Source organism: Phoca vitulina, unplaced genomic scaffold (assembly GCF_004348235.1).
Source record: "Phoca vitulina isolate PV1807 unplaced genomic scaffold, GSC_HSeal_1.0 scaffold67, whole genome shotgun sequence".
Taxonomy (NCBI): Eukaryota; Metazoa; Chordata; class Mammalia; order Carnivora; family Phocidae; genus Phoca; species Phoca vitulina.
In genome coordinates this window covers 6156140-6173851 of record NW_022589770.1, presented here as the reverse complement: position 1 = coordinate 6173851, position 17712 = coordinate 6156140, and the positions used below count along the sequence as shown (strand labels likewise).

General features: G+C 35.4%; 1 protein-coding gene across 6 annotated transcripts in view; it reads right to left on the bottom strand.

Annotated features, from left to right (window-relative positions):
• Positions 1–17712, bottom strand: part of NFIB (nuclear factor I B) — a 436458-nt gene that overhangs the window by 49767 nt on the left and 368979 nt on the right. For all 6 annotated transcript variants that reach the window (XM_032392327.1, XM_032392323.1, XM_032392326.1 and 3 more), the window contains exons 5-6: positions 15712–15832; positions 12012–12130 (exon numbers count right to left, since the gene is read on the bottom strand). In XM_032392327.1, coding sequence (XP_032248218.1) covers positions 12012–12130; positions 15712–15832 — 240 coding nt within the window. The remainder of the gene's footprint in view (positions 1–12011; positions 12131–15711; positions 15833–17712) is intronic.

Below are 17712 nucleotides of genomic sequence, written 5' to 3'. Positions count from 1 at the left end.
TGGAGCGGAAGAAACGACACAGAGCCTGTGGGCTATACCTTTACCTTGAAAGCTTTATATCATCCCTGTGGGAGGTACCATCTCCATGTCCCCATTTTTTTTTCCACGATAAAAGAGAGTTATCCTGGCTCACGGGAGGAGATGCACAATGTGATGTGATGCACAATGGTTTCAATGAAATATAAATGACAAAAAAGAGGTGCTTGGGTAGAGTCAAAAAGCCATGGAGACACTGTTCTTTATTTCAGGGGAGATGTTTAAAAATTGCTTATAGAGGGGAATCTGGGTGGCTCAGTCGGTTAAAGGTCTTGACTCTTCATCTCAGCTCAGGTCTTGATCTCAGGGTCGTGAGTTCAAGCCCTTCATTGGGCTCCACGCTGGGCATGGAGCCTACTTAAAAACAGATAGATAGATAGATAGATAGATAGATAGATAGATAGATAGATGATAGATAGATAAATAGATAGATAGATAAATCTTGCTTATAGAGCCATGTGCTACATTTAAATATTATGGATACGACAGTGGAGTTAAACCCTCCAGGCACTGCTAGTGGGAATGCAAATTCATGAGACCCTCTTAGATTCTGTACCAATAATTTGTCAACAGCCTTAGAAATGGACAATGTTTAACTCAGTAATTCTGCAGTAGGGATGTATTTATTCCTTTAACATAATTTCATTGACTGTCTGCTTGGTGACATGGTGCCAGGCAGTATGCTAGGTCTGGGGACAGGGAGTAGAACTAGACACAATACTCAGGCTTAAGCACAAGGATCCCCATAAGGTGATGATGACTGTGTCTTTAGTATATACAACCTTGCCAACTACTTACACATCCATAAGCAAAGTAGACATTTAAAAGTGTGTAGTTTAGGCAAAGGGTGGCATATTATGTAGCCATCATAAAGCAGAAATTCAATGACATGGTAAAATGCCATTATATTATAAAAATCTATGTAGTAGGATTATAGGTGATTTTTATTTTCTTTGTATATTTGACAGTTTGTTTTTCCAAAACTCCCATAAATAATTTTACTGTTACAATAAAAAAAAAAAAAAAAAGGTAAAATATATATTTGGGGGGGAATACTACCTGTGCTCCACAGAGTATTATAAATGGGGGGAGAATGTTGGATCTTGTTATATTACTTGTTATTTTCTTCTTCTTCTTCTTCTTTTTTTTTTTTAGGATTTTTATTTGAGAGAGAAAGAAAGAGAACGAGCGGGGAGAGGGGCAGAGAGAGAGGAGAATCAGACTTCCCGCTGAGCAGGGAGCCGGATGTGGGGCTCGATCCCAGGACCCTGGGATCATGACCTGAGCTGAAGGCAGACACTTAACCGACTGAGACACCCAGGTGCCTCTTAGTTATTTCCTTCTTAAAGTAAGGAAATGCCTTATTGGTCTTAGGTAATGGATGTTGCAAAAATATACAATGAAATGCTTAAATGCAACATTTGCTATTTAGTTGGCTAAAGGCAAAACAGTGTTATTTTTGAGAATACAAGTGAAGAAAAGAGAATATCTGAATATCTAAGACTCTTCTAGATGTAAAATTTTATGATTGTGTGGCAAATGTGAATAAGTCCTTCCTACACACTCCAAGTTAACAAAAAGCTCTGAATGTTATGACAAGACATATGGACTTAATCCCACTACAGTAGTTTCATCATGATGCCAGATGATTCAAAAAAATAATTAGCTGCCATGTTAAGAAAGTATCTCCATATATAGATATTTACATTTATCACACTCTAAAATAACTCTGAAAAACGGCAAGCTACGTTAAGAGGAGATAAGATAGCATCTTCAATTAAATTTTTCAATCTTTTTTTTTAAATGAAATCAGTTCTTTTTTTAAAGGAGAAAATATGGTAGCCTTCATGTTAAATAAGTGAAAATTCTTACTTTAATCATTGAGTTATTTAATCTTAACTACACTTGTGCATATTACTGTATTCTTCAGCAATTTAAAACATTTGTGATAGTTTAAGGCTCTCTCTATTGTATATTTCAATCCAAGCACAGTAAGCTGCATGTTACTACAAGTCTATATCACATCTCTATTAAAAAAAAAAAAAAAAGTCTCCAGGCTACACCTACACCCAATACAAAGTTAAAGCTCAAACCCCTTTGAAGCTCACAAACACCTTCCTGAGACATCAAAAAAAGAAGAAAAAAAAAAAACCCTTTGAATAATGAAGAACAGTGCTAAAAGAATAAATACTGACTAAATGAAAACTGCTTTTTAAAAATACTTCAAAATGCTTTTGTCCATTAAGCAATTTCATTTTAACAGACAGACAATGACGAAGTGTCTTGAGTAATGTCAGAAAACCTCATTTGAAAGGAGGAAAAACACCACACAATTATGCAGGATTTGGAGTATATTTTAGTCCCTTATTAAGTATTGGCATAGGTAAATAGCTGCTATTCACCAAGCCTCTGGGGAAAACCTCTTGGCTATAGAGGCTTATTAGTGTTAAGCATCTGAGAGCCATGGACTATAAAATAAAATCAATGCCGTAACCTTAACTGTAAAAGTCAGAAAGATACTGGAAGAGTTCTAATTTAACAAGATTACAGATGAGATTTTAGAGGAGAACATTTGGGGAAAAGCCATGCATTTAGAAACATTTATGCTACAAGACATCTCAAGGTTTCTGTTGTTACTAATGCTGTTATTATCCGTGCTGGTAATGGTTAGGGTTGACTTAACTGATGTGTTACTTTAGTGGATTTACAGGAAAGTCCTAGAAATGATCTGGAACTTATTTCAAATAAAATCATTAAATTGAGGTAGTAAACTAATTGCTTAGGAACAATTATGATTTGATGTGGTTTAGTGTGGTAGAGAAAAAAATCACGAAAATGTTAAGGTCGTTAGTTCAGCAGCTCAATGCAAATATGATTACTCGGCACAATATTCTATTTCTCTTAATGGAAAAGTAGTCAAAACCGGTATAAATCGTAGTGTTTAAGTTCAACCTAAATCTATATTTTTCCTCTAACAAATGTAAATGAAGAAAAAAAGAACATTCTGTCAATGAAATTACTATGATGGCATATTTATTATCCTAATGGTTTTAGAAATCACGTGAAATTGATCAGTAACAAAACCTCTATTTAGTAATGGACCAATTACATTTGTGAGATAATGTCAATGAAACAGAATATTGTCACAGGATAATGGTCTCCTATTGCTACATCCCCAGTCATTTAGAGAAAATAAATGTTGCCGTCTGGCTGAGTCATTTATTTTCAAAGTAGGAGACACTGATCCCATAACAAGGTTCTGTTATAATAACTCAATCTCTATCAATCATTTGTTGTACCAGGACAGGACATGTATTTTGAAGAGCTGCACATTCCTCAGCTAGCAAAACATATGGTGCCTTCAAGCACATAAACAGCCCAATTATTGCGTTATCCAAAGAGAGTATTGAAAATAAACATTTAAAAAAAAAATTAGGAATCAGAAAACTTTCTGAATTTTCAAAGAGAGCCATGTTAATGAAAGCTTAAAGACTCTAGTAGCTGAAGATCTAAAAATTCTTTGATTCAGTTAATTTAAAATCTAGAATTTTGGACATGAAGGGACCTTAGTCTTCAACTCTGTTATTTTACAGATGAGAAAATTCAAAATTTACTGAAATTAAGTGTGTTTGTTTAAGGCCACACTAGTACTTGGAGTTTCCTGGTCACCATTATAGTGCTCTAAGCATAAGGCAAAAAATTGAAACAGAACCATTATATATATTTATATATTATATTTTTTCATGTATCACATATTTATATATATCATATATCACATATATTTATATATCATATATCATTTATATATTTATATATCACATATATTTATATATGATATTCTAGACTTTAGGATTATTTATTTATTTTTATCCTATTTCTTTTCTTTTTTTTTTTTTTTTAAGGTAATCTGTAGGCCCAGCGTGGGGCTTGAACTCATGATCCTGAGATCAAGAGTCACGTGCTTTATCAACTGAGCCAGCCAGACGCCTCAAGACTTTAAGATTGTTTATTAACAACAGGTCAGTATTAAATGGAAATGAGATTCTTAACGTGAGTCCAGTCCAAGGACTGCACTCATGAATCCCTGGAGTCCATGAACCCTTCTGATATTATTGTGCATTTATCTGTATTTAAGTTTCATACATTAGGGGGAGGAAAAACATGATAGAGGTTTTGTAACTAGTTTGCAGATCATATCACAATGACTTGTTTGGAAGGCAGTGTGTATAGTATGGGTTCTACAGCTAAACGAACAAGTGTTCCTATTCTACCTCTGCTACTTATCATCTGTGTGATTTATGTCAAATTTCTTAATCACTGTAGTGATTAGTTTAATGAACTATAAAATGTTTTTTTTTAATAGGGTTGAAAAGCAAAATACAAAGTCTTGGCCCAGCCCTCAAGGGTAGTAAGTGCTCAATAAATGATAGCCACAAATGGCAAGGGGATCTGGTTTCCCTCATTTATATGTACTCATTGAACAAAAATTTTAAATTTCTGTGGTTCCTTCAACAAATAAATGACATACAAAAAGGAGTTACTATAAAAATAGTTAATAAAGAAAAACAGTTACTATAACTATTATAGGTTAAAAAAAAAAAGGCTGAAAATACAAATACGGTAAGTGGACCATTTGGGATCCTCACTGAAACAAAATAGCCTATAAGATATTCTGGGGAATATGAACATGGAATATATATTAGGTAGTATTAAGAAATTATTGTCATGTTTGTTACATTGATAATAGTCTTGGGGTTGTGTTAAAAATAAAAGTCATTGTCTATAAGAAACACTTAGAAGTATTTATAAGTAAAATGACATAATGTCTGGGATTTACTTTTAAGCAAACCTCAAAAAACTGAGAGACAGTAAATGCGATAAGATTGGCAAAATGTTGACGACAGTTTAAAGCTGGGCACATGCAAGTTCACGTTATGATGCTTGCTCTCTGCTTTAACATTTTCCATAACAAAAAAGCTTTTAAAACATTATGCTTAAACATTCAATCCAAAGCTCTTCTCCACAATTATCTATCACAAGCACTCATAGCTTCAATTTTTTTTTTAGTTCCAAAACTTCTAATCATGACACTAAAATTAAGAGATTTTTTTCTAAAAAGCAGATATACATTTTACCATCTCAAAATTTTGTTTTGACAATTCTTCCAGAACCCTGAAAACTCACAAAATCACCTCTACACTCCCATTTTAAGTTCCACAAGATCTAATAGGCTCATGAAATTCCATGGAAAAATTGTCCATCTGCCAGAACATGTTAAGCAGTATTCAAATTTTCCTATTTCTCCGTTTCTCCCTAAATAGGTAAGTTTATATATTTCTTCTCTAGATGGGTTGCAGGATAATGGGGAAAAAAAATCAGCCTTTAAAAAAGACGACCTCAGCTCTGCTATTCATTATCTGGACACTTTGGACAAGACAGCCCCTCACTGATCCTCAGATTGCTTAGCTGTATGAAATAAGGAGCCTGAACCACATCCTGCTAAATGTTCTAATAATCTGTGTTCTATCTCTGAAAAATCAATCTCCTACTGTGTGAGATATTCATCATATAGTCACTCAAAAGAAACTGGCTTTCTAACCTACTTCAAAATAAACTTAAACATGACATCGATGTGTAAAAGTGTTTGAAATAAATCTTTTACCACTCCAAGAAACTTTGCATGGCACGCTTTTATACTGAAGTACACTGTCTCCCATGGGCCTTCCACTTTCCTATTTTAGGCTGTGTTCTATCAATCTAGAGACCCAGCATTAAATAGCAAGCTGTTATTTTTTTCAAACTAATTATCCATTGTGGTTTTTCTGCAAAATGCTACATTTTCAAGTCATGAAGTCTCCAGAGCACAGAAATAGGAGTATAACTTTCCCCTCCTAAGTAGTCTTGGTCCTTCTAACATGGAGCCAGGTTTGCCCCATCCAAAATGCTCTTCCTGGTTAAAACGCATGAAAGGAACGAAAGCTTCTATTAATTAGTAGGCAATGTGAGGAATTCTGACGAAAGCTTTCACCAATAATTTATTGTTTTCCTTTCTGTTTGAAGGATGCTCCTGTTGTGACTTTTCAACTATAGCGGTGTAGCTAAAGAAAATGAAATACACCATGTTAAAGGCATCCTTGGAGTTTGCTCTCCAGTGGCATCGTGATACATGGAGAGGTTCATGGAAAGTTTGGCAGGAACTGTAAATCGTTCACTTTTGATATTTTCAATAATAGGCTAAACAACAACAACAACAACAAAAACACAAACCTTAAAAATTGTACTTCAACATTAAATTCAAGCCATTTCTTCACATTCATTCATCAAAATCACTTGTATCTCTGATTTTGTCTGGCTCAAAATTTGATATTTGAACATTTGACATTTAATCCTTGTGATACAAACCTTAAGAATGTAAGGAATTGTTGGTGTTCTCTCTGGTTCCCAAAGGGGGCTTAAAAATTCTTCCAGGAAGATTACTAAGCATTTGCCTTGCCATTTTCTAGGGCTTCATTTGATGTTAATAACTCCCAGATAGTAGTTATTCAACTATTTGTAAAAGCTGCTCATTCACCCAGCTCCCATATTTCTACAGACATTTTGAGATTATATCATTTGTCGGACTGTAGTTTGGGCTAGAGCACTGTTTTCCAAAGTTTGAACCTAGAACTTTCTTCCCTATAGATTCTTGAATAAAAAAAAAAAAAAAGGTCCTGAAGTCACAAACTTAAACACAAATCAGTCAATATCCACTCATGGATAGTCACATTGATGGCGCCCGGCAGTACATTAAACATTCCACAAATTCAATCATGAATGAAAAAAGTTTACATTTTTGTTCAGATAGAATTTTCCAAACCCAGCTGAATGCTCTTGTATCTAGCGTGCTTATTAACATTCCTTAAATTCACACTAAGAAATGCTGGTCTCTGATTCTGGTTCTATCACTCTATTTCCTGTGCCTGGTTGAACTCATGATGCTGGGCTGGCATTATTATTCTCCAGCCCGTGTTCCCTGGAGATTTTTGGTTTAATTCATTGGCTATTTAACACTGTATCCTCCTAGAACTCTATTTAAAAAGTGCAAACTAACATTCAGCACAACATCTAAAACTATATTACTAGTGAGAACGTTTGAAAAATTATTAGAAAGAAATCTCTAGGGCTCAGAAATCTATTAAAATTTCAGAAGACTAACTGAAGAGACTTATTTGTGTGACAGAACTCTAAAAATTTTTAAAGTTAGTGTGAGTGTTATTTCCTAGTACTCATAGCAACCAGAACATGATGCCTCAAATATTGCTTATTTGAGAGTCCAGTATGCATTTTTAAACTATCCTTAAAATTGTAATTACATACCAATATACCGCTAAGTAGTGCTAGTTTGTGCTAACATACCAATTCATTGACTTTTGCGTAAAGATTTACTTCTCATAGTGCTTAAAGGTAAGCTAGTTCTGAGGCATGGAGACAGTCCCCTCCTAGTCTGGCTTACATGATTTATTCTCCGTGAAGAACCTTTTTTCATAAATAGTAAAAAACTATTTTTCTGCTCAGCAGGTCAAGGCCTGGAAATTTAATTTATTCATATTTATGTGCCCAATGCCTAGAAAACTTCCTGGCAAATAACAGGCATTTGATAAATATTAATTGAGTCCAATTATCCCAAATCCTAAATGTGTAGGAATTAATAAAATTTTACTGCATACAAGTCTTTTTGAATTTACATATTATAAAACTAAGATTAGAAGTCGTTTAAATACTCATCAGACTGTGAAGCTGTTAAATTTTCCACTTAGAAAGCCCCGCTGTATATTACAAATATATTTACTGTATCATAAGTGTCTACTAAATAGAGTTTCAGGAGCCTTAGATGAGGCTTAGATGAATCAGCAGTGGAAGATACTGATATTGATAAAGCATTGTTTCAAATGTCCAAGCATACTATTTGTCAGTCTGTTAAATTCCTAGGCATTAACATACAAGATCTAGTCCCATAAAAGTAACTGGAGTTGGAGGAAAAACCAAGACCTAGCTCTTGTTTTTCCTCTTTTTTCAGAAGTTACAAAGAAGCACTCTAATGATTTCAAGAAAAATACATCAACTAGGAATTGAGCCTCTGAACTGACTCAGGTGGAAAAAAATTAAGGTACGCAAGGTCTCAGATGGTATTTTCTCTGTGGTATTGGAATAAAGGAAGTTGTTAGCATGCACACTGATAAGCTCATCTGGTTCTATTAATTTAACCATTAAAGTTGAAAATGTAGAACACCGTATCCAAAAAAACCAAAGTTTTCAATAGAGGTAGAAGCAGTCAGAAAGTTTAAAACTAGGAAATCCATAGAAGAGATTAAAGAGGAAAAAATATTCTAAAATCTAAGAAAAGAATGTAACAGTGGTTATATAGCCCTTTGTTAGTAGCCAGTTTTCTTTTTTCCTTCTCTACGTGTAAAACAACACAAATAAAAATGTGAGTATTACATAATGTAGATGCTGATGAATTTAATTTTCCTCACTATACATCAGGAGAAATGTTAAGTGAATTATAGAGATTCCTACGAAATGTTTAACACTATTACATAATGCTCAGTCTTAAAATGTTCATGTCTCTATTCTGCAAAACTAAAAATTATAATTCTTTTATAGGACATCATAACTTTTCTGTGTTGTGGGGGAAAAAAGACGAACATACAAATATAACTAATTATGTTTATAATACCCTAAAATAAAGATATTTTTCCATTAAACTACTAATAGGTACATAAATATTTGTCATTACATGAACCTAGATTTTGCGTTAAAAATTTGCCTAATTGCTTTTTAAAATAAAGTGAGTATATTAATTTGGCTATCTTATATCCTTTATTTTGGCCTAGTTGGAAAAAAATCTCAGTGGCTTAGGTTGGTGCTTCAGATTATGAGGGAAAGTAGAATGCCATATATTGTCCATAATTTTGCTATCTTTGATTCTTCTATTTCAAAAATCAGTGTCGCTAAGAGCTATGGCCAAGAGTAAATTTTAATGCAAAGCTAATACTACCAGAATAAGGCATTCCCAGGAAATAATTAATGGTAAATTTTGAACACTTCTGACAATTATAAACACAAGCATATTTTAATTAACCAATAAGTAGTTATTGATTACCAATTAGTGCAGGGCTTTGTGGGAGAAACAAGTACAAGACATGTACTAAATCCATTACAAATATCGAGTGGTACTCAATACGCCCTTTAGAATACCCCCTTCATGACAGCCAAATGTGTCTGAAGAACATTTGAAGATGGACAAGAACAACCATGGGGCATTTTATTTTGCAAATTTAAAAAAAAGCAATTTTCTAAGAACAAAAGGACTGCATCTGGCTTAGCAAATTTATAAAGATAGTACTGTACTGCCCTCATTTTTTTTTATTGTAGTTCAAGACTTCTTCCCACAATGGCTTATTGTGCACATTACAAAGTCTTCAGGGTCTTCAGAATTAAAGTGACAGAGTTTTTTTTTTAAGCACACTTGAGAATGGATCATTCTTCCTTACTCTTAATAAAATATGCCCTCACAGACTTCTCCAATAATTCTAGTCATCTTGACAAAAGAAAATCACCAAGACAATACAATGATTTTACAAAGAGGAAGAATGACAGTTTCCCTTCTACTTTTCAAAAATGTTTTATAATATGATTTGAGATTGCCTTTATTCAATAGGCTGAAAGAGGAATCAATTTTTACAAAGTGACACTCTCTATAATAAAGAACACCTACACTTCTGAACAACACACCCATTCCCACACATTCACAATGTTATTATTACCATTAGAATCTTTTCCAGAATAATTTTCTCAAGAGGAAAATATGGCTTTGTTTAAAACAAACTGACAATACCAGTTAAACAAGCAATAAAATAGAAAGGGTCGAGGGTTTGGTTTTTATTCTTATTTCTGCAAGTCTGGTGAAAGTTCTTGCCTTCACTAATGAGACTGATATTCTGCCTATCAATATTTCATTTATCCAACAAATATCTTGTGTGCCCCTACTATGCACCAGGGTGCTGGTTACATAATAGCCCAAATCCATAAGGTCCCTGCCCTCACAGAGCAGATGGATTTAGACAATGAATCCCACAAACAAGTACGTAACTATTTATTATGAGAACAATGAAGGAACACTACTGGGTGTCAGGAGAGAAAAACAGGAAGACCGAATTTAGATTGGAATTAATCAATTTAGGCCGGGGCTTGAAAGATGCCCCCAAATTTGCGAGATGAAGAGCTAGAAGACGAGAATCCCAGAGGGCATGGCTGAGAGGAAGGTCTTGGGTTTTGCCTTCCCAAATATTAACAAAGCAGCAAGCTAAAGTGCAAGAAACAACAGCAAGGAACGGGGACTGCCCCTCCTGAGAGGATTCTGATTTTCACCTAAGAGGAGTGGCAAGTTACTGAAAGATTTAAGCAGAGGAGTAATACCACGTTATTATGTTTTATAGAGATTTTGTTTACTATTTGAAGAATAGATTTGGAAGGGCTGGGGGGTGGGGGCATGGGGGAGTGCGGGAGTGGGGGGTCATCTCAGAGCCAAAACTCTCCAGCTGATTTTCAGATCCTTCCGCAAAATGACCCATCACCTCTCCTTACTTCCTTCTATACAGTGTCCAGCCACACAATACAACACATCATTCTGAATCTTACTCTCACACAGTGTTTGGCTATGGTTTTCTCTCTGACAACTCTGCTCCCTTCTTTACCAGTTAAAAATCTCAACAGGCTAAAGGAGACCCACCTGACTCAAAGTCCAATGCCTCCATGAAGATTTTTCACTACTTTTTTTTCTAGTGGAATATATATATATATTTTTTAAGTAGGTGCTACACCCAGCATGGAGCCCATAACATGGGGCTTCAACTCACCACCGTGAGATCAAGACCTGAGCTGAGATCTGGAGTCAGCTGCTTAACCAACTGAGTCACCCGATGCCCCCTTCACCCAAGCGCCCTGTTTCAAACGTGCAACAGCAAATAAGTCCTGAATAAGGAACTGATTTTGGCTTGAACTGCCTATGCCTCAGTTATTTGCTTCCTGAAATAACCTAGTATACAGCTGCCCAGCCTCAGAAACATACACGCAAGTCATGGGCTAAAAACCATTGATAAAGAGATTTTTCTTTTTACATTTTTAGTAAACTGTAAAATTTGATTTAAAAGACAATTTTCAATTATTTTTTGTGCTGATGATATAAATCATATTTGCACACATACATACCAACAAGACATTGCAGTTAGTTAATTCTTTTTATTTCCATGCTTACTAATCTCTCGCTAGTTGCGGCAAAAAGGCATGAGGATGTCTGATGAAATATATTTGACCCGACAGACTTTAAGAATGAAAAAAAGCTAAGTCTGAATTTAGCGAGCCAAATAATACCTATAAAGTTATATTTTTCACCCGAAGCTGCCCTACAAGTGGGTCATAGTTTCATCTAGAAGGAACAACCAGATTGACTCAGACATGAAGTTTGTTATATTACACTTGAATTTATTGTTTATGCTGTACCTACTTCCAAAGGGAATTATGACTTCCTTTAAATGGGAATGGTCAGTAACTATCCCCTGCAACCTGCTGGAAGTGTGGCTCCTCCCTGAAACACCCCATACAGAGTAGCAGACTGATCTAATGGACTCAGACCTTGCGGTTTGGCTGCAATCCGGTCAACGAATGCAGACAAACCATAATCGGTCACATGCACAATTGGTGGTTCTAAAACATCATTCTGTCTGGGAGAAAAAGCCCAACACAGAAAATAAGGGATTTTTATAACTTTGATGACAGGTGACTAGTGCAGTATCTTCAAAATAATTTTACTGCAATCATTTTAGGAAGAAAATATCATCCATATTGACTCAATGATGAAATTTTGACTAAAGGAAACTTCTGAAACAAGCTGACATCTTACTCTGATGTCCCCAGAGGAATCCGTCATCGCTTACCTTGATCTCTTTCGTGCCATGTTCGGCTTCCAGCAGCTGGTGAATTCGGAGACGGATAGAAGTCTCCTGTAGGACTTGGTTCCATATTTTCATCTATGGATATAGTTTTGGGTCTTTTGCTGTTAAAATATGACAACAGTTGCATTAATGGGATGTCTAAGGGGGTGTGTAGCAGGTGAAAGTATGTAATTTGAGAAGATTCTTAGTATGAAAATTTCCATAAACACAAGTAATAGCATCTCAGAATCATTTCTGAAATAATGGAGAGTATTCCAGACTTCAATAGGAGTAGCAAACACTTCTAGTTGTATATGTCATTTATTACACCATATTATACCTGTACCTGCCTAACGATAGGGTGCTTATTATATTTACCTTTTGAAATGTGTTTCCAAAGAAACTTCTGTAGTAAAAAGTGAATTTTTGATGTGATATGTGTACTAACTTTAAAATTATTAAGATTGCACCTGACTCTTACCATTATCATCAATGCTAATAATATTTATTAGCATAGCACTTGCCATACCAATGTAATTCTTTCATACTAATTCAAACATAAGGCGAAGGAGTCAGTAGAACATGAGCTTTGGAGTGGAACCAGCCTAGTAGCAAATCTTGACTAGGCCACTCACTACTTCTTAATAGTAAGCTCCTTAACCTTTCTAAACTCAGTTTAATCATTTGTAAAATGGAAATAATAAAACCTAGTTCAAAGAGGAGTGGTTGAGAGGATTAAATGTAAAGCTCTTAGTTAAGTGGCTGGCATTTAGAAGATACTTATTAAGTAGTAATTATTATTAGTAACCATATAATTGATAATATAAAAATTTGTGTAAGACTTTATTGATTTTAAATTATTTCATATATTCTTCTTTATATTTTTTCTAAAAAATTAGGTTATGATCTTTTATTCTCAAGAAAATAGGTCATTGTCAAATTCAAACAAACAGTATATTTTTATTTTTTTAAAAAAGATTTTATTTATTTATTTGACAGAGAGAGACACAGCGAACGAGGGAACACAAGCAGGGGGAGTGGGAGAGGGAGAAGCAGGCTTCCTGCCGAGCAGGGAGCCTGATGCAGGGCTCGATCCCAGGACCCTGGGATCGTGACCTGAGCCAAAGGCAGACGCTTAATGACTGAGCCATCCAGGCGCCCCCAAACAGTATACTTTTAGAATGATACATTTTAAGGACGCCTGGATGGCTCAGTTGGTTAAGAGTCAGACTTTTGATTTTGGCTCAGGCCATGATCTTAGGGTTGTGAGACTGAGCCCTGCATTTGGCTCCATGCTAGGTGTGGAGCCTGCTTAAGATTCTCTCAATAAATAGATAAATAAACAAACAAACAAATAAATAAAACAATTTAATAAAGAAAACATGGCTCATCCCAGTTATTAAGAAAAGTGAATATTTAGGGCAGAGATCAAAAAGTTATGTCATGGGGGCACCTGGATGGCTCAGTGGGTTAAGTGTCCAACTCTTGATTTCAGCTCAGGTCATGATCTCAAGGTTGTGGGATCAAGCCCTGTGTTGAGCTCTGTGCTGGGCATATAGCCTGCTTAAGATTCTCTCTCTCCCTCCCCAAACCGCCCACCCTCCCGCCCCCGCGCTCAAAAATAAATAAATAAATAAATAAATAAATAAATAAATAAAAATTAAAAGCTATGTCATGGCATGGGCCATCTTGCATGATATACTCCTACATATATTCCCATCAATACCCTATTAAACGGTCAATTATGACTATGAAAATGGATTTTTTTCCTTAAATTAAAAAAAAAAAAGAACCACAGATAAAAACCAAAGAGAGATATCTTTTGAATTAATTTTGTGCACTGATAATAAACATGTCATAGGATTTCAGAGTTGGAACTGACTTCCTAAGTCCTACCCGTAAATCAGTCCTTCCTTTTCTTACAAATGGGGACACAAATTCGGAGAAATTCAGTGAATTCCCAGGGCATGTTAGTGGAAGCAGTCTGCCACAAAGTAAAGACTTCTGACTTCCAAGACCGTGTTTTTTTTTGCTGCACTGTTTCCAAATCCTAGAAGCCTGTGTACATCTGGAATCCTAGAAGCATGGGTACGTATTCACAGAGATACTTGTGATTAATATTTGACTCACAACTCCCAGAGTATTAACATGACGTAGAAGATAGCAGTTTTTATCCATGCGAAACCACAATGGGAGTAAATAATAGTCCTTTAATTTATTCCTATGGTATCTAAAGTTAGAATGCATGGTTTTTTAAACTCTCCTTTAATCTAATTCTCTCAGCTGTGAATCAGTAGTAAATATGTACGGAAGACTTAAAGTGAGAGAGAAAAGTTTTTCATAAGGAAATAATAGAGAAATGTTTTTGAAACCTTCTGAATGGCATAACATCTGAAACCAAATGACTATGAAGAAATATCTGTGTTGACAACATACTGATCCATCAGACCAAATGGAAACGTACTATTCATATTTCAAATTTAGAAAAACTAAAGCATTTTTAAGACCCAACCATGTCATAGACAATCTGAGTGACAATAAACCAAATTACTGTGCTATGTAACCTAACAATATGAAGACACAGTTTGACCATAAATGATGTAAAATTGAACTTAGTTAATAAACATAAAAAGTGCACAGCCCCGTAATTAATTCAAATGCAATTGACTTTCATTATTGAGAAGAGCATAGGAAAATAATTACCCAATATTCTTTTATTCTTAAAAAAATGGATATTATAAAATGAAATGTTTTGCTCTGCAATTCATGTATGCTCTTACATTTGATCATGGGTATATGTAATGCTCTGAAAATGAGATGGATCTTCATATACTGAAGATCCAGCTTAAAAAAAAAACCAATAAAGCTGTAATATTTATTCATCTTAGTTCTCAGTAACTCAGTCCTCTTCTAGCATCCAATAACAGTGGAACATATCATCACTAAATCCTGCGCAAACAACTTTCCAAGCTATTTATCCCTCATTTAAATAGGAAACCTCTTTTTAAACTTCTGTGGGATTAAAGTTACAATCAGAAACTCAAGAGAGAAAAGTGAGAATGTTAACAGGGAACTAAAAAGTACAGTAGCCTCGCTGTAGCTCTTGCCCCTCAAAGGCTGGTCAAACCAAATCTCAGAGCAGGTAATACTTTCATTGGTGACTAAGAATCAACTAAATTACTAAAAAAAATACCGACTCACTGAAGACATTAGTAAAGTGTGGCCTAGAATAAGACCTTTACTTTTAAGGTTAAGTAGATGACACATTTTATTTTTCACGTTTTACTATACCCAGCTTGGATGTGATATTAGGGTAGAAGTTACCAGGATGGATCAATCTATAGACAAGGGCTCTCTGCCATGACAACATTGCTTTTAAGTCACTAAAAGACTTAGTGAACTTGTAGAATTCTAATATTTCATAGAAAAGAATAAAATCATATTCATATTTTTATATGAAGGGAATATAATTCCCTTGTCCCACCCAAAAGATGTTTCTAATGTTTTGAACAATTCCATTTAATTTTCAAATATCAAAATAAATTTAACCAGGTAAGAGTAAAAATTCATGTAGAATCAGCAAAAAGTCTTGAACTCTTGGCTTTGTTTCCCTGATCTCTTTATCTACCTACCTATCTGCATATCTACCTATCTACCCAGCTGCATATAGACTGAGAACAAGTGCAACTCCTCTTTCAGTTACCTGCTTGGTGGAGAAGACAGTGACCTCTGAAGATTGACCCCCGAGTTCATGTCATGATAGTATGGTTGGCTCGGGATTTCTCCAATTGGGAAGTTGACTCCAGTTCCCTGGGTTATGGGCGCTGAGGAATAAAACAGAAAGAAACATCAGGAATGACTTTTACACTGGTCATCTCTATTTCAATGTAATAATCTAATACATTCCACACCTCCGGGCAAACTCTCTTTACCCTGAGACTCCAATACCAACCGTCCACCAGGGTACGACTTGGAAACCTCCTCAGGACGCCAGTGTTCAAGTCTGGAAACTTGAGGCACTCAGACTATAATCATTGGTTACTACTTCCCCTATTCCCACTCTCCAACCTTCTTCACTCACTCCTTTGTATTAGTTTTCACTACATCTGTCACCACACTAGTCTATAGATGCGTCAGAGGAAACGACATGTTTCCTATTGCTCAGCACCAAACAAGGTGCTTTGTATTAAGTTGGTTCTTTTTTTTTTTTAAGATTTTATTTATTTGAGAGAGAGAGAGCATGAGTGGGGGTGGGGAGAGGGAGAAGCAGGACCCCCCACCCCCACCCCAAGCAGGGACCCAACGAGGGCTCAATCCCAGGACCCTGGGATCATGACCTGAGCCAAAGACAGATACTTAACCAACTGAGCCACCCAGGTGCCCTCTAAGTTGGTTCTCAAAAACCAAATCGCTGTTAAGTTAATGAAATTCGAATATTAACATGGTAAAACGCATTAGAAATCATATGAATAATTACTTGGTATAACGAATTCTTATATTAGGACAGGTACACAGGTAAAGTTGACAAATGTGAAGAGCCAAGGTTTTTTTTCCCCAAAATACATATTCAAGTTCATATATGAATAGTTAAGTGTGGTTTTATTCAATAGTTATGTTTAAAAAAAAAAAAGTTTGTATGCCCAACTTTATAACAATCATAATGTATTCATGAAAAAAAATTAAAAATAAATAAATTATTTATTAACAAATAAAAATAAATAAAATGTACTCATGGAGTTTTATACTTTATTATTTTGTAAATCAAGAAATCTTTTTGACTCTGCTGATATAGTATGAACTGAGATTCTTGTATGTAAGTATTGGTTTTTGTATAATGGTTTACATCTATTCAAATTAAAAAAAAATTATTTCTAGACATCTTGAATAGACCCGTGAGGCAGCATGTTGTATTAGAAGGGGTAGAGTCCTGGGAGGTAGCCATTTAGTTTGAACTCTCTCTGCCACTTCTGAGCTGTGTGCCTCAGTTTCCCAAGCTACAAAATGAGAATACCAGTCACCTACCCCATATGATTATTTTGAAGACGAAATGGGATAAGGAGTGATAAAAGCCCAGCATCGTGCCTAGTGCATAATAGTTATTCACCAAACGTGAGAGCCCTCTCTCCTTGATTTCTTCCCCACATCTCTTTCCTGGCAGCCTGGAGTGGTTAGCAAAGGGTGAACAATTCAAACCACGCTAAAAGCAGATGAAGAGTTATAAATGAACCTATTTGTTGAAAGTCTGTTCCTTCAACAAGTTGTTTGTGTCCATTACTGGCAGGTGCTGCAAGGGATACAAAATAGTCTAAGATAGTTCCTGTCCTTAACAAAACAGATTGGGTAACAAGCTGGGTAAACAAAACACTCCTGAAAAAATAGAAATACCGGCATAATGCTGATTATAATGAAACAGTCCAAGTGAATGACAGCACCAATAAATGCTATGGGATTTCATGGGAAGAAGAACCCAATACAGGCTTGAATGATCCAGGAACTCTCTAGAGAACCCAGAGCTTGCACTGGACTTTGGAGAATGAGTAAGGTCTTAAGGGGAGGTCATTCTCAACAGGGGTTTCTATAAGAGCAACATCTCAGGCAGAGATAATATGCAAGGAGAGATCAGGCAGGTTGGTGTCAAAGGACAGTGCTGAAGAATAGTGTCTTTCTTTACCGTTTTTTATCAGGTCTCCAAAAGCTCTAATGA